This window comes from Phalacrocorax aristotelis, chromosome 1, assembly GCF_949628215.1.
Source record: "Phalacrocorax aristotelis chromosome 1, bGulAri2.1, whole genome shotgun sequence".
NCBI classification, from domain to species: Eukaryota; Metazoa; Chordata; class Aves; order Suliformes; family Phalacrocoracidae; genus Phalacrocorax; species Phalacrocorax aristotelis.
In genome coordinates, this window is record NC_134276.1 from 93906775 (window position 1) to 93931109 (window position 24335).

Consider the following 24335-nt stretch of genomic DNA (forward strand, 5'->3'; position numbering starts at 1 on the left):
TCTTCACTGAAAGGGTTGTCAGGCATTGGAACAGGTGCCCAGGGAGGTGGTTGAGTCTCCATCCCTGGAGGTATTTAAAAGAAGGGTAGACGTGGTGCTTGAGGATATGGTTTAGTGGTGGATTTGGCAGTGATAGGTTAGTGGTTGGACTCAATGATCTTATGGGTCTTTTCCACCCTAACAATTCTATGATTCTATGATTCTATGATTCTATGATCATAGCTATACATGTGCAATATTGTGCCTTTACTCTTCAGTCAAGGTCCAAACAAGACAACAAGTGTGCTCTCTGCCTAAAAAATTATCAGAAAATGAAAATTATTTTGCTTTCTGTATTTGGAGTAGAATTTACTATATGATCTTTTTAATACCTGCCAGTTCTAGATTTTATATATTACTGAAGCAAAAATAAAACTAAAAGGCGCCAGGCGCCACAGGGAAATCTTAGGTCCACATAGCAGCAGTTTCATCAATGAACTTTAGAAGACAGAAGCAAGCAAGCATTTTATTAGAGAGAGAAAGGACACAAGGAACTGCTTACTAATGCATTGAAAATACTGATACATTTGAACAAAAAACTCACATCTAAGATATCTGCAGTTTCCACACTCCATGGGACAGTTTGTGATCCCATAACAAAGACTAGGAGAGAAAGTAAAACAGGAGCTGCCCAAAAGAGGTACTATGGCTTTCATTAATATAGATCAATTTCTAGTATATAAAATACTAATCAGAATTGTGATGACTCTTGATAGTATATTTCTAAACAATATTTTCTGAAACAACAGGTATTCATGCTATATTGCATAACCTATATTACACAGAGACACAATGGAGCCTTTTAGATCTTCATTTCTTCTTTATACTATCAGTAAGTAAATACAGGTATTCTGTTTAACATAACTCTCCTTGACACTTGGAACTGCTTAGAACAAAAAGTATAAGAACAGAATTCAGAAAATTAAAAATATTTGGAATTCCTGGTATTATCTCTAGGTTAAAAAAAAGCAAATAAATAAACATTAAGAAGCTATATACAATATTCTGCAAAGTGTGATTTGAAATTCATTAACTGATGGTTCCTTTTTTGTTTTAGAAGGAGATTTCTTTATGTAAAAATATTTACCCACATTCACAGGCTTTTTTCCAAATCAGTCTGTGCAATCATCAGCCATCCTTATGACTCATGGACACTGTAATACATACTCTAAACTGCTTAGTCATGGTCTTAGAATAGGACTATTAGTGAATCATTGGTATATCTTTACCTCTTCCTAGTTTTACAGAAAGAACTCTATGAAGGAAAAGTTAGCTATTAAATGTATCCTTGAACTTTTACTGTCATTCAATACTTTTTTTAAATTGATATCAGTCAAAATACCAACATGAAGCTTGAAAACTACTTAGAATTCCTGGGCCATGTGTCGTGCATCTCTCCACCTGGTTCTCCTTCTCCCAGAGGGAGTAGACCATGCTGGCACACAGATGTAGGCCAAGGATAATAACTGAAGTGTCAAGGGCTTGGAAAAGCATAGAAAAGTGCATAGCTTGAAAAAATCCAGGCACATGTATCACAGTATACTTAAAATTATGCCAACTGGATGAAAGAAAAAGCACTCTCCTCCTCACCAAACATCATTCAGCTCCCCATTGACAAAGAGGTCCTACCTGCAACCACTGAATGACACCCTGCCTCAGACACGGGCTACTGTTCGATTTTTTAGCTTAGATAGCACTGTGTCCCAGTAATGATATAGTTTGTCTGGGCTCTAGCGTCAGCTTGGGCTATCTTTCCAGTTACAGTATGATGAGCCCGTGTCACAATGACTAAAGGGTTGGTCTCCTCTTTGGTATGAATGACAGCATTCTGGGTGCCTGTGATACTGCCAGAGGGGAAAGGTGGTAGATGAGAAGGCTACCTGCCAGGTAAAGCTTGTTACAGTGAGGTTCAAAGTGGTGTGCCTGATATATCTGGGGGCATAGTATGAAGGCACAGAACAAACTATGAGACTGAGAAGACCCATTTGGACCTGCATGGATGATTAAGTTGTTAGGATCGAAGCATGCAAATGACACCAATCATACAGACACAATTACTTAGAACATAAGCACTGATTTTATGGTAGTTTTATGCTTATGGAGCACTTAGAGCAATGGGCCCCCACTTTGTAGAAGGTGTATTCTGGATTTATCAAAAAAATAAAAATGATTGCAGGTACAATCTTCTTACTGATCAGTTATGAACTGCACATATACTTAACTTTTAACACAATTTCAGACGTTTCTTATGTTCCATTCAAGAAAAAAAATCTTATTAAAAATAGCACCTAAGTGGCTTCTAATATCACAGATAACAGAAACATCTAAAATTATAGCAAACCAATACAGGAGATTTGTAAAGACTTAAGGCACCCTCAAAACAATTTCAGTAAGAATGAGGCCTGGATGTGTGACTAAAATTACACTTTTTAGACTGATTTATTTTTCAGGGATAAATGAAGCTGAAATACGCAGGATGATGAAAAATCCTTTTCTGTATCAACAGCTTCTGACACCTCTAAGTACGATATATTATTAAAATCTGCAGACACTGATGGACTTACCAGAGTGGCTCTATTATTTTTTCTTTCTTTTTCAGAGGCCTTGGATAGCAGTTTTAGAAAAATCACTGTTTTATCCTAAGATAATTTTTGATAGGAGTTATACAGTTTTCCAGTTTATTTATTCTCTTGCTTAAATTGAAGATGGAGCCCTTTACTCTGGCATATGCTAATGGCACTGGAGTTCTAAATGTTACCTATCTCCCCATGAGAACTGGGAGCACAGGAGATATGAACATTGATTCTTTATTGCATCACATTTTTAATTACATTCCAAAAAGACTAAGTGGGGTTTTTTGTAAAAAATATGAACAGAAGTAACATGCAATCAAAGCAGTCCAATGTTGTTTAGTAGGCTCAGAGTAACTAGTAGTTACAACCAGACTCTTTCTTCTACTAGGCATTACATGAAATAGGCATGGCCATTTCCCCTTGGATACAGGCCTTCCTAAACAGATCTGCAGGTTTTGGACAAAAATCATTGTGCTGATGTTGGCTGCACTTTCAAAACTAACAATCATTAATCACTGGAGGTTATTCCATTATAGCACACCTGGTATGTGTAGCTTAGCTGTAAGTGCACAAGGCACACAGGACACTGACAATCAGTGCAGCCCACAGAACACAAATGAGGGACAGAATGGCATTGAATACATCCACTTAAAATGCCTATGTAATAGCATTCTGGAGGCTATGGTATTCTTTCCTGAGAGTATTTCTGGGCTGGAGTATTCTTCACATGTATTGTGAGCATACTGCTGATGGTGTATTTTCAAAGCTAGATCCTGCCTCTATGAGAAGAAACCTGGTTGGTCACACTTTGGTAATCTTTCCTGTAAGCTGACTTCTTACTTCTGTTGGTGTTTTTTTAGTTACTATACTATTCGAGTTGATGATTATAAATACTGCTTTATGAATAAATAATTATAAAACATGGATGAAGTGACAGAAGTCTAGAGAAATGGATCTCTCTAAATAAATTGCCCAACATGTGAAGGCAAAATCTATCATCAAAAAGACTTAGAATTAACACTTTCAGACTATGATTGAAAAGTAGAGTTATTAAACTGTCAATCCTTGATATCTGGCAAGTTCCAAAAATTGTTTCAGATATTTGTGGCAGTTCTTTATGCTGGGCCACTTCTGGAGAGTGCCACAAATTTTAGTTCTCAAACCTTTTTGATTCTCTCTTTCTCCTTTAACCTTGACTATCAGTGATTCTGATTACATCTCATCTCTTCAATGCCCGCAAAGATTTCTGCAAGTTCATCTAAGCTTATTGGCATGTATCTCACTGTCTAACAATTAAAGACAGTGAAGACAGAAATACCATTCTGCAGACTCTAAGTCTTATGCATAGATCCTTGCTTATCTCTCTCCTTGACTCTCATTCCAATCACTTTCTGTTTTTTATTCTTTGCCATTTTATTGTCTTTACCACACTTACTTTGAACTTTCCTTCTCCTTCCAGATTTCCTATGTTAGGAAATCTGTTCATGGTCAGTTAAGCAATAATGTCCAGACACGAAATTACATTACCTTATATCAATATAGCTGCACTAATAACCTCTCATTCTGTTTTTGCAGCTGCAGGAGCCTACTGAACCTGTAACATTTTACACTTCAGCACAATTAGAATTCTATAGACTGCCTATTTATAAATAAAAACTTGACCTTACTTTTGCACCTTCAAATATATTTACTTTCTTCATTCCAGGAATCAGAACTAATCCTGTTGTAGTGAACAGGAACTAGTTTTCAGCATTTCAGTCACCTAAGTCACCATGGTTGTCCCTATCCCAGCATGGGGGTACTACCAACAATTCACCTTTCAATCCTAACACTATTGCCAAATGGCATACTACACCCATTTTTATATTTTACACCATAGTAATCTTTTCTCCACTCTTTGAGTAAGTTATCTGTAAAGTGTTTTTAAAATGTTACATAATTCTACAATATTCCCATGTCCTAACCTATAATTCTTTACAACGGGTATGCACACAGCTATACACAAAGATGTAATACTAATAGAATTGTATTGTTCAATACATTATAATTAGCAATGGCCATTTAATACTCACCTGAATGTTTGCTCTTGCTTTACTTGCCTGGCTTGATATACTTGCTCTGGCTGCATTAAGTAACTCGTGGATTCCAGCAAAATGACCCTGGAGTATGGCAAGTACACATAATTACCCTATTTTTAACTTGCAGGATGAAGACAAAACTCAGTTTATTCTAGATTTTAAATAAAGGCTTGTTAAAGAATCTTATTATTTTCAAACTTTAGAACTCTTAAAAATTAATTAAACAGCTTTTTAAAAAACTATTTATTTGATAATTCATTAATTCTTTACAAATTTTGCACAATTTAAGCCATGTTATTTTTAAAGCTTATATAAGCATGCAAAATCCTGAGGCACTTAATCAAGGGTGATTGGTAAATATCATAAACTACTACCTCATCAATACCATAGGTTGATTTGTAATCATGGGGATGGTCTACAGCCATGTCATGACATGCAGACCAATTTTCAATTTTCTTCTCAATAAATTAAAAAAAAAAATTAATACCAGAAAAATAATGCCCATTTCAATAGTAAGACAAATCATATATATACTTTAATCACAAATAATTTTCTGAAATGTAATTTATACTATGATCTGTGCTAAATTAAGTTATTGAATAACTGAGTCATTTATATTTGAAGGAAAAAAGCTCAGGTAATTTTATTTTGCTTTTGTAAATAACAAATCTATTGAGATAGAGTAAATTGTGATTTCCCTGACAAACCATAAGCAAGTGCTTAACTTTAGTTTTTCCTAGAAGATTCTGAGATCTTCTTTCCTTTTATGTACATTATTTAATTGATAGAATGGGTAACATCTAACAAACAGACAAATGCTAGGCAAGGACTAGTTTAGGGTGCAGAATTTACAGCTTTTGGAACTATCTGAATATTTGCTTTATATCTGGCACAAGGTCAGAGAGGCACCCATATTTTTAATTTGTACTTTTCCTAAATCATACTATATTATACATCTATATTATACACATATATATATACACACACATATATATACATTATATATATATCTATATATACATCTATATAGTTTTAAAATTTTTGGCCCATTTTTCTGTAAAAGAGCTGCTTCCTTGGTATCACAAGTGCATTTCCTAGTGTTATTTGCAGCTAAGCAGTGCAGCCCCTGATGGAACACTAGATGGTTGAAAACACTGGAAACATGATACAAAGAATCTTTTATTTTAGATTACTGGTTCAAATGTTTCCCAGATTGATGATCACTTCAAGTAGCTGCCAAGTAGCTTGTCAGTGATATATATAAAATTAAATTACTTCATCACCTTTAATCTATTCTTTCCAAGAGAGTTATCCACATCATAGCACCGATTACTGGCAGTCTCACTGACCACCTCAAGGACTTTAAAAAAAGACAGAAGCTAAATAAACTCATATGATTCCTATGTAGGAGGCTTATGCCAGAGCACACTCCTGGAGCAGTGAAAACAATCCTCTTAAAGGTGTCTTTACCAAACCTATTCTGCAGATGAAAGAGAAATTTAATTTGCAGCCTATGTAACATGTATATTAAACGGATCAGTAAAACAAGCTAAAGATGTTATGGAAAATGGTTCTTGTAAATAAATGTATGACATGAAGCAATGTTTAGCTCCATAGACTAAAGACAAAATGTGGAGTCAGATCACATAAATAGATTTTAAAGGGGCACAGCACACTCTTTCTTTTGTATTAAGGAAAGCAACATTATTAATTCTGCAGTTTTTACATCTATGATGAATACAGATGAAAAATTAGATTAACTGATAGTGATATGAACCCCAAGGCAAAAGCATGATTTTTTCTTTTTCATGCTTAATAATTTAAACAGCAGGATAAAGCAGATTGGGGAAAATCTGAACAACTATTAATTAACATGGTTTGTTTCTCTTTGGAATTCTGCTGGACCTGAGTCAATCACAAAAATACAAGCAAGGTTCATGAACTCCACTTGATTAAAACTCTAGCTTTAATGCTTACACTGAGACAGAGTTCAATTAAGGCTTATTTATCTTCTTTATTCATTATGATAGCTTCCACTTCATAGTGCTTGTAATGATTTTGATAATGTAAATCCCTATAATTTAACCTCAAGGTTTTACATTCTTAAGGATAAGAAGAAAATTATGGAAAAGAGTTGGTAAAATGGCATGATCATTATAGGTTTGTCTTTCCAGCACTGTCTACCTGAATATGCCATCATTTCTGAAGGGATTAGTAACATTTAGAATAACTTTCTTCAGCTCATAACATGGCGATCTGCATTTTAATATATCCTGAAAAAGAGCAAAAATTTACATCAATATGAAAAAGTTGCAAAATTACATTTATGTATAATACATTTTTAAAAATGAAAATATTACAAAGAATAGAACCATGTATTCGACCACTGGTGACTACAAAATTAATAATTTAAATGCCAGGCTTTGTTGCCAGCAAAGAATAATTAAAGCCTATTTCTTTTTAAACATGCATTAATTTCACAATATTTTAAGTGTTCTTCAAAATGATAGCACAGGGCCAAGAACCAAGCTACCTCTTCTGCCTTCCCTCTATTTTCTTCTCCTCCGTAACCTTCCTTTCTAACATCAGTGTCTATTGCTATGGTATAAAGAGAGTCATGGAAAGAAAAAAAAAAAAAAAAAAGAGAATCGCATAATAAACACCATCTAAGTTCAGAAGAGGATCTATCCAGATTTGCTCAATGAATGTTTGATAACAAATGATGGAACACATGCCTATCTCTGCTCTTACTATTTCTGGGATATATCTTAAATCTAAAGACTGTCCAAAGTTAGAAAGCACAGATAAACCTAGCAACATCTAACAAAAGCTTGCTGCCCATATACATGTGACAACTGAAACCATTAGGCTGGACAGGCATATCAACACCTCCGCAATGGAATTTCCAAAAGCATTCATATGCTGAGAGGGCTCCAGATTTATTTTCAGAGCAATTAGTACAAAATTTTTAAATTTATCTAGGATTTAAGTGTGATTTATGTCCTTGGGCATCTTAGATATTCCCCTAGGCTTTTCTCTGCATGTACATAGGATAATATTGGTGACCTGAAAATCCATAGGTCAAAGGCTAATGCTGATGGCAACTCACATTTTTATTCTTACCTCAGTTTACTTTTGTTTGATGCAACATACAGATGAACAATATTAATCATACACACATGAACTTACAGCAGGCTCTATATGCTTGACTTCAGATTTCAGAGAGAATGTCAGTGTGGCACCATCTATTCCACCCACAGTCTTTGAGATCATTAGCAACACTGCTTCAGCTGGGCGCAGAAAACGACTAGTGAATTCCACATTTATACTTGTTTGTCTCCTAGGCAAAATAATAATAATAATAATAATACTTTAAATAGGCACAAATTGTAACTCAGAAATGGCTCAGAAATGTCATTTCAGGAGCACAGCACATTTAAGAGTCTGTAAGGTAAGGGGGCTAGAAAAGCAAGTCATTTGTTTCTTCTGAAATATTTTGTTGTTCAATCTTCTGCCTAACAAAAGAACTATATAGATAGGAAAAGAACAATACTCTTTATGACCTCAGCATGTAGCTTAATTTTTCTTCCCACACACACTAGCACAGGAAGTTCTCTTTCCTTATAGTATTACCCTAAGTTAACAACTGATTTACTTTATGCCTCTCTATTTGAATAGGTTTTTGATGAGTTAAACAGTCAGACACCCCGTTATGCATGTTGTGAGGTAGATCTAGATGTTATTAATCAAATCGTCATTGAAGATTGAGAAAAAAAAATAGTAAAAAACCCTTCAGAATAATTAGTAAAGCTGAGTAATTAAGAGGTGGAAAAAACAAAGTTCTCTCATACAAGCAAGAGCTCAAGTCTGACGGGAAACTGGAGAAGGGAAGCCCACACGGAACAAGAGTTTAGACTAGGTAAGAGTTAAGTTTACACTTGATTTGCATTAGTCCTTGAACTAAGCAAGATCAATAAGAAAAGTTTAGTGGCTGAATCTTGCACTTTCAAGATCTCAAAATCACTCTCTGATTTTGAGATTGATGTCTTAAGATGGCATGAAGGTCAGAAAAATTATATTGTGTAGGATTGTTCTAAAAGCAAAAGAACAGTGGAATCTAAATGCATTCTGCCTTTCTACGCATATGACCGGAGCAGAGAGAGCTCTCTCTAAACAAACAAAAAAACCACCCAACTATATTTTTGGACCTGCAAGTAGAATATCTCAAAATACATCCCAAAAATCCAGCTGACTGGTTTATGCTTTCATTGTAATGTTATTCTATGTAGTTAAAGAAATTTTAAAATTTATCCCCTGACAAACTGTATGAAAGAGATGGCAGAAAGAAAATAACCTACAGGAAATCCTTGAAATTTCTCAATTTACTCAAGCTGATTAAATAATACTTCAAAGGAATTCTTAAAATATAGGAAAAGGTTATATCTGTAAACTGCAGATTTGTTGGTTGTCTTTCTGGAAGAGATAGCAGATACTAAAGTCAAAAGGAAGCCTCTCCCTAACCCAGATCAGCCTTCCCCATTAAACAATTAATATGAACTGTGCAGCCTGAGAGAAAAGAATTAAAACGGAGGGCAGAGGGAAATTATGTGTGATTTATTGGTCTCCTGCCAGCTGGGAATTCTAAAGCAAAGGCAATACACTAACAGCACTGTGTGAAATACGCCTATCACGTATTGTGTGTATATATACTTACATAAGTAAGTGCTAAAGTAGAGGACTTGTAACAGCGATCAGCATACCATGTCTTCAATAGAATCATGTTAATTTACATTTGGTTTACAGCTTCCATAATAACAGCTACTTTTTCAAGTGAACTCAATGCACACATCTCTTCATGTAAATTGAGCAATCACAATGATGGCAGAAGTTCTATAAACATATTTTGATGGGAGTAATGGCAGGATTTGTCCCTGGATGACAGCTGCTGTTGAGGAAACTTTCTGGGAGTTCCTTTACCTCATTCTTATGACGGACTGGGGCGGGGGGCTGGGGGGAAGGTGAGGAATATAGATATATATACAGCACATTCTTAAAACTACCTTGGGACCTGAGAACTGCATGGTGATAAATAGAACACCAATATCTTTTAAAAAATTGGGGGAAGATCAGGAGACTAACAGGCCTTTAAGTCTCAAATCTATACCATGGAAGGTAGTAAAAACAATCATAAAGAATAAAAGAATAGGATAAGTATAAATGAAATCTACTATAAACAAGATCCATATAAATGAGATCTAACTGGCAGGAGTCAACATCTGTAAAATGTTATCCTGCCTTACAAACCTGTGGGAGTTCATTAAAGGAGTTCAACAAGAACATGATGAGGGATGATTTAATTCTTCTATTTCTAACAAAGCCCCTTTCTATAGACTTACAAGGAAACTAGCAGACAGGAAAGAAGCAAGGGAAGAAGCAAGGAAAGAAGCAAAGAAACATAATGTAAGAACTAACACTTCTTACTATGTAGGAAGGCCATTAATGGACTCCTCAAGGGTCTGTGACAACTGGAAAGTAAGGAAGTTTACTGATGTTCTAAGCTGCTCCAGGTTGTAAGGACAAAGATTGACAGTGCAAAGATTGCAGGACCTTATGAGACAACAAAATGACAAGGAAATTCAGCATACATAGATGTTAAGAGAGGCAAACAGGGAAGCAGTTCTGTATTTACATAAAATTATTGCCTCCAAGCCATTATAACTCACCATTGAGAACCTGGGATTTGCAACAGATAGTTTCATGAAAACATCAGCACAGTGCTGGGAAATATCCAGTAAAGCAAATTAAGTGTTAGGAATAATTAGAAAAGGAATGGACAACAACATAGATCACCATTAGGCCACCAGATCCCAACCAAAGGGCTCAAACCTTAATTACTGTTTACACCTCTACCTCAAAAAGGATATAGCAGAATTGAAGAAAGCTCACCAAACTGCGGAAAGGATTACTATAGGTAATCGAATTAACCCAGCATGATATCTAGGCTTAATACCTAGGATAAAGGAGTATGATATTGACCAGAGTACTTGCTAACACCAAAAATCTCATTATCTCAGTTCTGAGAATCAATTATGAAATCCTGTAAGTCCTGCAAAACTGGCTCTTACACCTTTCATGTTCCTGCTGCAGAGATCCCAGATGTCACCATTTTTGACAGTGAAGAGCTGTTAAGCCCCTCAGAGTCTGATGCTCCTAAGTCACCCTGCCATTCAAAATATCCTGGAAAATGCATCCTGGAACTGCAGACTCTCAGAGGAGTATATTGCCTGAGATACCCACTCCCAAAGCCGCTTTAAGGATCAAGTTTTAAGGAGTCTACTCTGCTCTTGTCATGAACACAAATAACAGGGAAATGCAGCATATGGAATACTGCCCGATCTTTGCCCTCTGGCTCATGCAACAGCAAAGAAATCTGATTTGAATTGTGAACTGTTGTCTTCTGTGGCAAAGCCAGCATCAGGGGAAACACAAAGTTGCTTAGTTTTCTTCTCTATTCATCTGTGTTGCAGTCAATATAAATTGAGGGAAAATTCAGCTCATGGAATTGTTCTATAATCTTGTACATTCTCATATTGTTATAACTAGCTCCATCCACACCCGCTTCAGTTGATACACTGTAGGGGTCAAAGATTCCTGATTTCTTTATCACCTCAGCATGTACCATCTTTCAAAAAAGCAAGCAATCAAATTCTTCAGTGTAGGAAAAGAAAGATAAAATGTTGTTTGGAGGGATAAAATTTGCAAAGTGTAAGGCCAACAGAAATCACTAGATAACACAGTCCAAAGTAGTTATACATTGCATCCTTCATATATATCATATAAATCCTTCAGTTGTTTCTGATAACTGCCATTTGGCAGAAGCATTATTCAGAGAAAGCACCCTATTTTATCTGAGGCAGAAGACTGGATTAAATAACTTTCTGAGGTCACTTCCTGTACCATTTTCAATATTCTGTGATTTACAAAACCCCTACAGTTAAAGAATTTGTCAGTCAGATAGAGTTTCTTCCCATCAATAGCTAATCATCTTCAATACTTCCAGGCTGAATTTGTAAAACCCCAGCTTCAAGCTGCTGTTCTTATAAAAAGTTTTGTTCCATATTTATTGCAGTTAAACAGGTCCCTTTCCCAGGAAGGTACTTTTAAATATTGATCAAGTCATCTTCATCATTTCTTTTGTTAAGATACCCAGACTGAGGAACTTATAGGCATGTCTACACCACATAAGAGAACTTAGAGACCTTTACATTATTACTGTTGTGAACCGCAAGTCTCTATAGCACAACACAGTGCCCTGGAGAGTGGGAATCTCAGATCAAAGATTAATTACATTATATGCAAGATCTGACACTCAGCTACACTGAGAATGTTCTGATGCACCCCAAAGCCAGAGCAGAATGACAGATTTCCCTGATGTTCAGCTGCTTAGGATTAAAGCCAGTTTTACCTTGGCCAATTGATATAAAATATTCATTCCTGACAGGTATTGGGTGTAGGAGGCAAAGTGTTGGTAGCAGGAGGCTGTAGGGGCAGCCTGTGTGAGAAGAGAGCAGGAGCTGCCCTGTGCAGGACACAGGCAGTTCCAGCTGGCTCTATAATGGACCCACTGTGGGACACAGCTGGGCCCATCAGCCAAGCTGCTGGCACTTCTGTGAAAGCATACTCAAGAAAGGGCAAAAACGTCAGAAAGGCAGAGGAGCAAGGTAAAAGAGTAAGAAACAGCAGTGGGAACATCAGGGGCAGAGAAGGAAAGGGAGAGGAGGTACTCCAACTGCCAGAGCAGGTATTTCCCTGCAGAATATGGAGAGGACCACACCAGAGCAGATATCCATACTGCAGGCCTGCAGGCCATGGAGGGTCCCATGCCAGAGCAGTTGGATATTTCCTGAAGGAATTGTGATCCATGGATAGCCCGTGCTGGAGCAAATTTTTCCTGAAGGATTCCAGCCCATGGGAGGACACACGGAGCAGGAGAAAAGCATGAGGAGGAAGGAGAAGCAGAGAGGAATTGTTATGAAGTGACTGCATTACCCCCTGCGCCATTCAGGGTGGCAGGGGGAGAAGGCAGAGGACTCTGGAATGTGGGAGCAAAGTCAAGTCTGGGAGAAGAGGGTGGGGAACAGATGAGGTGATGGTTTAATTTTTATCTTCGTTTCTCACTACAAAGGTCTATTTCAACTGAAAAAGAATTAAAACAATTTCCCCTAACTCAAGCCTGATTCACCTGTGATGGTCACTGGTAAGCAGTCTCTCCATCTGTCTCAACCCACAAACATTTTTAGCAATTTTTTTCTTCCCTGTCATGTTGAGGAGAGGGTGTGAGAGTGTGTCTGGGTGGATGTCTGGCAGCTGGCCAAGTTTAATCCACCACAGCCATTTATGAGCTTCTCCAGCTAGTAGTGGACCACAGTATACATTGTCATGCCTCTCTGAAAATACAGACATATATTGCATATTTCTGTCACTTTGCTATTATTAGTTTAAAATCACTGGCATCTTATCTAATGCTGCATCATGGATCCTAATATATTTAAGTAACTCCTTTTCATTACCCTTTGTCTTTCTGCACAAATTTTTCCCTGATATGTTTAGCTTATCAGTTTCCTGCAGTTCATCTCCCCTGGGGAGTAAACGCAGTTCTTTCAGACTGGGCCTTCATCTCCAGAACCCTGTATGCCAAGCGTGCTCACCCAGCAAGTCCAACAGGAGTAGTCAGTCACACTTACTCCTCATTAGTGATTATAATGACCCACAGTCATCTTAAATCCAATTATAGCTACTTCCAAATATAGGAATATATATATTTGTCAGATAATGGGAGGCAAGTTTCTATGCATGACATGTCTTACTTAAGGTCTTCCGGCTCTCCAACCAGAAGACTGACAAGTTTCAGTTTCTTTAGCCTCCCTATCAAGGCTATGGTTCATCTTGTCAGCTGTAATTGCCTGAACTCTCATGAGTGAACATTCTCTGAACTGCTAATATTTCCCTTGACCTTCTACCCTGAAACTTTGGCAAAGCAAGCTTTACAATTTGACTGGAGCCCTGCAGCAGGTCTTCACAAGGCAATAGCTGCTATTTTTAACTGCTTCTTGCTTACTAGTTTATCTAAAGTACCTGGTTTTTCAGGGGTAAAAAAGCTGGCTAGTATCAAGCTAGCTCGCACTGAAAGATGAACTAGTGGTGAAGGCATATCCATATTTTTATATAGAATCCATAAATTCACAGGGACAGGTTTCAGTTCAGGGGAACAAGGATGCAGACATATCTGACCTTAAGTTCTCTGAGCCATTATAGATACTCAAAAAGCTTTTTAAAGTATAACTCCTGTTTTTAAACTAGAACTCATCTTCTCTCATATACCAAGTAGGCTTAGTGATTTTAACACATTGATTCATCTGCCTCCAGTCCCATATTTATGGATTATTTACTTCTAAAAGTAGAACAAGTAACTTTAACGTGAAGTGCCTCTTTCTAGCTATTTTAACATCTTTTATTCGTAAACAGGTTATACTCAGTGATGCTAACGTTCCTGTCAAAAAATAACTCCATTAAGTTTTACTAATACCTCACATCACATTTCTCACTGAATACACTGAAAACCCACCCTCACTTTTCATTCAGGCCATAAATAAATTTCTTTTTTTCTAAAAGTCTGTTATAAGTCCACCTCATTTCTGAAGGCATTCTTTCCAAAGAAAGCAGAACTATCTGTCCTATAAATCCTCTGCCATTTTTCTTGACTTTATACAACTGAATATCAAGCAGCACTAATAGCAATAAGCCTACACATAATCAGTTAAACAGAGGTATTGGTTTATTATTCATATTGCTATCACTTCCAAACCCACCTATGATATTATGATCTAATATAAAGCACCTACAAGACTCCCACCATCCCACCGATGCTTGGAGTTCTCAAACATATTAAGAAATATTAAGAAATCTGTTAATTACAAAGAACCTATTTTTCATTTAGTGACCAAGATTACAAGTTAGCTTACATTATGATAAACTCTGCAGAGGTCACCAGTGGATGACTGACATTTCCACAACCTTTTATTTCCATGCATTTTTTCAAATACTTATTGCTATATATAATGTCAAGCAGCTTAATGACAAGGTTGTACACATTTATTTGTGTCTTGGTTTTTGGGAGGTTTTTTAAAGGTGAAGTAGAAAACAGCCATGGTATTGACCTTTCAGAGAAACACATGATGTTTTCAAGGATTACATTTTTATGTTAATTCTTATTCGAAGTAATTGCAAAGAAAATGGAATGAAATCAGCCTCAGAGCTTACTGAAACATAGCATTACTTGCTGTCCTTCTTGCATATATTTACAATAGGCACATCACTTAATACTGAAATATTGATCATCCTTAAAGAGCATTGTATTTATGTTGAGTCTTCTTGAACTTGGCAATGTATATTTGATATTTTTCTTCTTCTTCACAGGTTATTTTCAAACAAATGTTGACCTTTGTTTGCCTTTTTACAATCTCTAATCCATTTTATCTGCAAAAGAACATCTTGACTAGACTGGCAGTCTAAACTTAAAAACTCTTAACTGACAGCTAGAGTCACTGCTACATCCCTCTTGTCTTCACTAGTTAAACAGGGACTAGTGAAATTCCTGTATCTAGTCATAAAGCTACATAGCACTTAGTGAACAAAAGAAAAAGATGGTGCTATACCATGAGTATTTCTGCTACCAAAAAAGTTAACAACCTAAAGTTTCCCCAAAATTAAATCTCTCAAACAAAAGAATCTTTAGATGGCTTTCAGAAATGTAAAATAGAAAAATAACCACACTGCAGCTGCAACAGTTTCTGTCTTGGTGAGGAAGGAGGATGGGGGCAAAAAGAAGCAGTCTAACACTGTTATCAAACCTGTGTCATGGTCTTTTAAGTTTCCAGCCATGCTTCAATTAATAAGAAACAAATCCTGAAATCTTACAAGAAAGATTTTTTACCTGCCCATGCTTCTACAATGCATTGATGTAAAAAATGTGAATCAAGTTCAGAGGAGATATTTCAACTTTAGTTGAGAAAAAAAAAAAATATAAGAACAGCAGATCCACACTGAAAATCAAAGCTTTCAATACATTAGGACAAAAACATTTATTGGACACATATGACTCCTCTAACGATCTGAAGGCTTGTATTCTGCTCTCAAAGCTCTATTGAGCTAAACTGCAAGTACCGCACTGATAAATTACTCTGGATTACTTATAGGTTAAGGACAAAAAGCCTTATCTTTATACTGACTAATTTTGCCCTGTTTGTAGTTGAACATATTTCTAGTGTTCCATCACTATTAAATTCGTAGGTTTCTATTTCCATACTCCTAAACTTATTAGTAACACTAAAAAATCCATTACTTACTTAGGGGCAATAGTTACAGTGTTTCCTTTAGGTAATGAGAAATCATCAGCATCTCTTCCTACAAGAATAGCGTTGTACATCAAAGTTTTACTGCTTGGGTTTTTCAGACGCACCTATATCACAACAACAACAACAACATCAGCCCATTTTTATTCGATTTTTAGAGTATAAAAGGTGTGTTCTGCAGCTAAGTTCCAAAATACAAACTAAGGATATCAGAAAATAAGGAAGTACTTCAAATAACTAGGTAGATGATTTTGCTTCCTAAGGGGTATAGACTGCCCACAGACTATATAACCTCAGTTTTTCTGAGTATTTTTTTTTGCAGTGTACACTGAACTCCTATGCCTGTTAATTTCTTATTCTTCTCTATCTTTGATCTCAGGTTTGTTAGATTGTGCAGATTTTTGCTGTGCTTACAAGCATAGGGAAAAAAACAGCAGCAGAAGTCAGGAAAAAGAGAAAAAGAAGAAGGTGCATGCTTCCATCTTCTATATTTAACAGCCAAATGACATAACACCCATTCATTCTTTGGTGTAGTATAGAGATAATATTAACACAGATATACATACAGTGTTTTAACTTTGTACTGCTACAAACCTAAATTCAATGTTATCGGTACCTGTTTAACAACAGTTGCATGGAGAGCACCTGTAAATTCTATAGTCTTCTTGGGTAAGTAGTGAGGGAGACTTTCATATAGGTAGACACATAGAATAAGCATCATGACTGGGTTTGGATCACAGATGTCAGTGGCCTAATATTGAAAAAAAAAAGAAAAAAATAACCAGATATTCAGTTAAAATTTTGCCTGTATAGTTTAGAGGTATGAGGATGAAGAACAAAAAAGTTTAAGGTAATTCTTATTATACAAATATTTTCAACCTAACTTTTAACAACTGGATCAGGCCCATAGCTAAGATGAATGAGAGTCTTGTCAATGCACAAAAAATATAATTTTTGAGGACCACTGACATGCTCTGGTAATAAACCTAGGCCAAAAGGCAATACAACACTGTGAAAAAGTAAATATATATTCCAAAGAACAGAATACAACAGTCAATCTATCTTAAAATTTTGCAGAAAGGGCCTTGTTTCTCTAGTTAGCTCCTCATACAGGTACAGCAAAAAGCAGTTTCATGAATGTCCCTTGTCAGAACACAAAATCAGCTGAAATGACATTGAACAAGGATCCACAAGATCTAAATGCTTATGGATCTCCTTGGAGTATTAGAGACTGGGTATCCCACTATTCTGCCTCTGTCGACAGAGCAGTTGCTTGAGTAAAGAGTGTAAGAAATTGGGCAAATATAAAGTGGTCTTTCATTGACATAATTTGCCAGCTTCTGGAAAATAGTGTCTTAAGTATTTATGGATTATTGTTAAACACTTCTCTGTCATTATTTTAAATTCTTCTCTATTTCATTCTTTACATACAGAAATAATCCTGACTGTCATTAACAGTTTATGAATTCTTGTTAATTAGAAATTGCTTTTGTGTTTTCTTCCTCTTCTGATGCTATTAAAATGCAATACTGGCTGAAATCTATTGCTTAAAACACAGGACCATAAAAAGCAGCTGAGATTTAAGTCCTAAAGCAGGAGCTCTAAGAAAGCAAAATGATGCATCACTGAGCACAAGTACAAATAGCTCCACCCTCAGACAGCTTCTACTTGATGACTGATGGATCAACACCTGACGAAGGTTTTCTTCAGCTAGAAAAAGCTTCATTTGGACATAATAATTTTGTGAGGAGAAAGGGTATAAAGGGCAAACACTTGAAACTCTAGTGGAGCCACCTTCTTCCAACACAATGTAAAAAAACTCAGTAGCTTAAAGCAAATATTCCATGTAGAAAAAACTTTATACAAAATAAGAACCTAAGAGCAGCCCATCAGCTCAAACCATGGGCCAAAAGGGCACCACAAGCTGATGCCCGAATGAAAACGATTATATGGTAAGTACACATATACTTGAGTGTTTTCCCAAGCTCAAGCACGAGACTTCCTGAACAACATATGATTTCTGTCTATTTTCTGTTACTTCCAGCTGTCAAGTAGAGGCCAGCCAGGGCCCATCCCACCTCCCAGCCAGGAGCAGAACAGCTATGGGGTACTGGGGCAGCCCCAGCCATGGCCATCAGGCACCTCCCCAGGGACCAGGACAGGCCAAGGCTGGGATAAGGGCCTATGGGTGGGCCCAGCTCAGCAGCACCCATGGCGGAGCAGGGCTGTGGGGAGCTGGAGATCAGCCCTGCTGCAGCATCACTGGGGCAGGGGCTGATGGCCCCGGGGGGGCTGATGTGGGGTCCTGGGCCCTGGGCAGGTGGGGGGAGCCCTGAGGAGCTGGGCAGGAGCAGGCAGGGCTGGGGGTACTCTCCGGGCCTTGACAGTAGTTAAGTCTGAAGAGCATTCAACCTACATTGTCTGATAACTCTACTATAGACATTTCAGAATATTGTATTTTTAACAAGGCTCCATCTCCCTGGTTGAAAGGAAACCAGAAGGAGCTGTAACCCTGAATAAACTCCTAATGTCTGCTTTAGGAAGAGGAACCTCTCCTTCATACCCTAAAGCCTTGCAGGACAGGGTAGGAAGGAAAAAAAGAGGGAGAGAATCTGAGTACTGGAGAAGATGGCAAGGCTTGCCTCATGAACTAAAAGCTGAGAAGGAATGCAGCCTCTTCTCAAAGGATAAACATTATTTAAGGAAAGATGAGTTAGTTACTGAAAGCTTCACAGACTTTTTACTGACTACAGCTCAGCCCTAATTAAAGTAAATGCCTGTAGTCCTGTAAATTAAATGCCTGTAGTCCTGTGTGAATGTGTTCTGTGCACTTTGTACTATAAGGTTTACGAATGTTTGTTTGGTTTGGTACAACAGGAAAGAGAAACCTGTCAGGATATATTAGAACAGACAAGCCATACCATATTTTTACCTATATATATATTACATTCATTCTTGCATTACATCTCTCTAGGTAACCTCCAAGTTTTCTTAATTTCCTTTCTGTTTTAATAAGTCAGAGACAGGTAGGAGATTCCATAGAAAAGGCAGAACTGGAGCTCCCCTGGTGGCAAATCCATTGGCTTCATGGAGCACAAAGGCAGGAAGAGTTCCTGACTGCTTCCTCCCTCTTTTCTTGCTCTGTGCCCAGACAAGCATCGCATCCTGCTCCCAGCAGTTCTAGCACAACTCCTTCTCTAACCTTCCAAGAGAGCAGGTACATCACTGGGCGCTGATCTGAAGTTTCCCTGTCATTCTCCATCATTTCCTAGATAATGCTTGTCCTCATGTTCTTAAGATTCATACCATATACTCTTTATGCACTGATGTAATCATATGCTTCATCTGGTATTTCTATTTATTTCCATCACCACTGTTTTTTAAGATTGGAATTTTAGGATGCTCTTACTATGCAAAGTAAAAAAGCTTCTTCCCTGCCAAAACCTTTAAACATGAACTCTGAAAAAATATTTGGATGTTTTCCATTCGTTTATCTCAGTAATAGCTATTGAATATTAACAAGTATTTGTAGAAGTCATTCCAATATAGCTGTGGTTTTACACCTCTACTGTTCATCTTTCCTACATTTTCATCTTCATTTAAGATAGCAAAAATGCCAGAGCAGATTATCAGTTGAAGTCTTTCTCTTGCCACCTACTTCTACTCATTTCCACTTAGACCAGAACTTATTCCCTCAGAAAACATTATTCTGTTTTGTCCGGTGCTGAATTCATAAAACAGCATTTGTGACATTAATCTACTAGTCTAGGAACTAATTTTTAAAAAATAAAAATCAGTGTATTTCATACTCAGCAGAAAATTCACATAGTCTATATATATTATTTGCTCTAAAAACTTCTGTGTTAGCAAACAGTAGCAATTAATAAAGTTTAAGAGATTTATGCCTTAAACTATTTCCACAACAAAGTTTCTCAAAAATATAAAAAAACCTCTCACATTTCTTGGAGAGTTGGGTGCTTGCTTGATATCTCTTTCTTTGTGCTCTAATATTGCCTAGCTAAAGAAAATACCAAAGCTGATGAACTGGATAAATATTAGGCTTCAAATTCTAAATATTCCAAGGTAGGAATATAACAAAACTGGACAAGAAATTCAAGGGCTAGTAGTTTGGTTCTGTTGCAGAAACAAAGTTATTTAACTGTTACAACACCATAATCTCTGGGCTGTTAATTCCATAACCAACTCTTCATGTTTTCAATCACCTGTATATTACTAAAGCCTGGTCTTTAGCATTGCTGGTACTATTGCTCAGAAAGCAGTTTGTAACTGCTTACAAATAATGCCTCTTGATTTTATGAAAATAGGTTTATAACTTACTGCAAAAATTAAATGGCACTAACTGCCTCTAAGTCATTCCATGATATTTAGAAAATGCTGGCAGTTCTGTTTTATTAGCATAGCAGTGTAGTGGACTGATACTTAGAATAGAATGTATGACAAACAAATATTAATCGATCTAGCTGGAAAAGGAAAAGTTAAAACAAACCAGAGTGCTTTAAATCCAAAATAAACACAGTAACTATAAGCCAAAGTTCAGACTGACAGAAAAGAGGAGTGAAAAACTTTATTAAAAGATATCAGGAAGCAGTAGATCACAAACCACTTCTTGTGGCAGTAACTCTCCAGTTTTCTGAACATGTAATTATTAGTCTACCAATGTAATGAAGCAAACTATTCAACAGATGCAAAAAGCATGCAAGACGGCTTTCCCCACTACAAAGCCTACACAGCAATGATGAAAAAAGACACCCTATGCCAAAGAACAGCTTCTAGCAGGACACAAATAACTGAAAAATAGAAAAACCTTGCAATCAGCAGGCATGAAGTGTTACCTAGGGAACCAATTTAAACCAACAATTGAAAATGACTATTGAAAATTATGGCAAAAATATTAAACAAATGGAAGGTAATAAAAATACTATATTAAATTTCAGAAACAGAAAGCTATGCATTAATCTTTATTAGTTATTTCTAGATTTGTAAGGCTTAAACATTGAACTTAAAAGGTACACATATGGGAAACAGTGGTGTTTGTGAACAAAAGGTAGTTCCTAAGTTTATATAGGCTTTGCTTGTACAGCAGCCAAATTTCCAATAAGCTGGAAGTCAATGTGAGAACAGAACAGTCAGCAACTATGGAAAAAAAGATCAAGTAGTCATTTTGGTGTCTAAATAAAGCTTAGAAGTCTATATTTGTGTATGTTTGTAATGTATACACGTCAATAACCTTTTTAAAAGACTGCATCCATCCCAGATGTGTCCAGTTTCTCTTTGGAAATAACCCAGGTGAGACCATTATCAGGTCTGGGTAATTTTCAGTTGCTCTGATGAAAATAAAAAGCACCACTGATTTTGAAACATACATTTCCTTTCTTTCATTTCCACAATATGTTTATGGGATGCTGGTTTTCTTGGACAAAGCGTCCATAGAAATGCTTTGACTGTCTTCCTTCATCTGCCTCTGTATGTGTGTGTTTCCAGAGCAAAACCAGTACAAGGTACAACACTTAATTCGAGGTTTTAGCTAACAGGTTCCATCCCTTTGTTTTCTCATCTTTCTCCCACCCCTTGCTGTAATCCATTATGAGTAAGGGAGTCACTCCTTTTGTGGTTAATGATGTGACATGGAAGTCAACGGAGAAATTGTTGTGTGATGAGTGAAACAGAAAAAATGAAAGCCAGTACAAAACAAAAAGGGTGTAAGACTGTCCATGTTAGACTACGGAATCATAGATCACAAAATGGTTTGGGTTGGAGGGGAACTTAAAGACCATCTAGTCCCAACTCCCCTGCCATGGGCAGGCACAGCTTCCATTAGATCAGGCTGCTCAAAGCCCCATCCAGCCTGGCCTTGGGCAATTCCATGGAGGGGGCATCTACAACCTCTCTGGGCAGCCTGTTCCAGTGTCTCCCCACACACAGAGTAAAGAATTTCTTCCTAATACCTAATCTAAATCTACCCCCTTTAAATTTAAAACCATTATCTGTCACCCTATCCCTACACTCCCTGATAAAGAGTCCCTTCCCGTTTTTCCTGTAGGCGCCCTTTAAGTACTGCAAGGCTGCTATAAGATCTCCCCAGAGCCCTCTCTTCTTCAGGCTAAGCAACCCCAACTCCCTCACAGGGGAGAGTCCTCACAGGGGAAGTGCTCCAGCCCCCACATCTTCTTCGTGGCCCTCCTCTGGACCTGCTCAAGGAGGTTCATGTCCTTCTTATGCTGGGGACCCCAGAGCCAATGCAGCACTCCAGGTGGGGTCTCACAAGAGCCGAACAGAGGAGCAGAATCACCTCCCCTAACCTGCTGGACACACTTCTGTTGATGCAGCCCAGCATGCGACTGTCTTTCTGGGCAGTAAGCACACATTGCCAGCTCATACTGAGTTTTTCATCCGCTAGTACCCCCAATTTTTTCTCCTCAGGGCTGCCCTCAATCCGCTCATTGCCCAGCCTGCATCCATGTTTGGGATTGCCGCCACCCAGCAGCAGAACCTTGCATTTGACCTTGTTGAACTCCATGAGGTTTGCACAGGCCCACCTCTCTAGCCTGTCGAGGTCCCTCTGGATGGCATCCCTTCCCTCTGGAGTATCAACCACACCACTCAGCTTGGTGTCATCCACAGACTTGCTGAGGGTGCATCAATTCCACTGTCTACGTCCCTGACAAAGACATTAAATAATACTGGGCCCAGTATGCACCCCTGAGGGACACTACTCATCACTGGTGTCCACCTGGGCATTGAGCCATTCACTGCAAGTCTTTGAGTGCAATCATCCAGCCAACTCCTTATCCACTGAGTGGTCCGCCCATGAAATCCATGTCTCTCCATTTTAGAGACAAGGATGTTGTGTGGGACAGTATCAAATGCTTTGCACAATATTATCAATAAAGCTGAATGACAGGCAAATATTCTTTATCTAATGCTCTGATTTATCAGGCTTACAGATCAAAGCAAATAGTTGTTGCATCCACTTTTATAAGGATGTTTAGGAAGATTCAGTCCTTTGCAACTCTTTTCAAGTGGTTTTCCCAGAATACCCTAGGGAAGATATATATGAGAAGACAATAGCTACTCTAACAAATAAAAGTGATTTAATTTTTCCTCTCTTCTGTTTTCTGAGTTTAAGACTGCACATCAATATTAGATTCCTATCTCAGGCAAACCAAGGCATTTGCATTTACATTATAGATTGGTAGACAGATACAGAGTTCTGTCTGTGCATTTACAAATTTTAGTCAAATAACTAAGAATAAAAAAATAAATCTTTTTCCTTAAAGTTACTTTTGTCAAGAAATTGTCATGTTTACCAAGTTAATAGCACCTTACTAATGTACAGGAAACTGAAGACAAAAAAGTGTAATCTTCTTTAGAGATGATTGTAATAAAAGTATGACTACAAAATTAAGTGACAGCCAGGAAGTTACCTTCCTAAGTGCATGCAATAATCTTTAGGCTACCTCAAGGAAAAAATCTTACTTTTAATGGAAATTTAAAAAATTCTATGTTACCGCATTTCTTTCCTCTTCTCCATTAGCTGCTGACAGCATCTTCTTTCTCTCTTCCATTTCAGACTCAAGTCCTAGGGTTACCTTCTACCCCCCTTTCTTGCTCATATGGCCATGTTATTGCGCAGTTTCACTGCTTTCTACTTCACATCAATGCTGAATTCCTCCCTTCAGTTCAACAGAACAGCCACATCCATTTTCAGCCTCTTAACACTCTGACTTTACCCACAACATCTTCTAAAGCTTGTTTGAAAATATCCTCCCTTTTACTTGGTATCAATATGCATGTCAGTATTGTTGGCCCTGATTTTAAATCAGTTAGTAGCAAATTGAGTTCTTCTTCTGGATATTCCCAATCACTGCCTCGTCTCTCCTAATCTATCCTTGTCATGTACCTTCCCTCCATATCACTGTTATCCACCATGCTTTCTTGCAATACTTTGTTCTGGGCTTTCAATTGGATCTTCTTCAAATCAAAGCATTTTAGAATTTAGAAATATCAAACACAAAGAAAAAATACATAGAAAGACACCGTTAATACTCCAGGATTGAACTGTCAGTCACGATTAGAAAGTGGAAACAAAGAATTTCTCACCCCAAGTACTCCATTTTAAGCCTATATCTTAATCCTTAAGAGGATTTAAAAGCCTTGAACTCCATTAGAGGTGTCATTTAATCTTGCAGCTGAAGTCTTCCAGACAGTTAAAC

The 24335-nt window shown here is 37.3% G+C and overlaps 1 protein-coding gene across 1 annotated transcript in view; it reads right to left on the minus strand.

The window, feature by feature from the left end:
• The window catches only part of CFAP47 (cilia and flagella associated protein 47), a 349717-nt gene that overhangs the window by 215617 nt on the left and 109765 nt on the right, over positions 1 to 24335 (minus strand). Inside the window, exons 36-40 of the mRNA XM_075097894.1 lie at positions 16718 to 16852; positions 16096 to 16208; positions 7880 to 8030; positions 6875 to 6963; positions 4685 to 4771 (exon numbers count right to left, since the gene is read on the minus strand). Of these exons, the coding sequence (XP_074953995.1) occupies positions 4685 to 4771; positions 6875 to 6963; positions 7880 to 8030; positions 16096 to 16208; positions 16718 to 16852 (575 nt within the window). The remainder of the gene's footprint in view (positions 1 to 4684; positions 4772 to 6874; positions 6964 to 7879; positions 8031 to 16095; positions 16209 to 16717; positions 16853 to 24335) is intronic.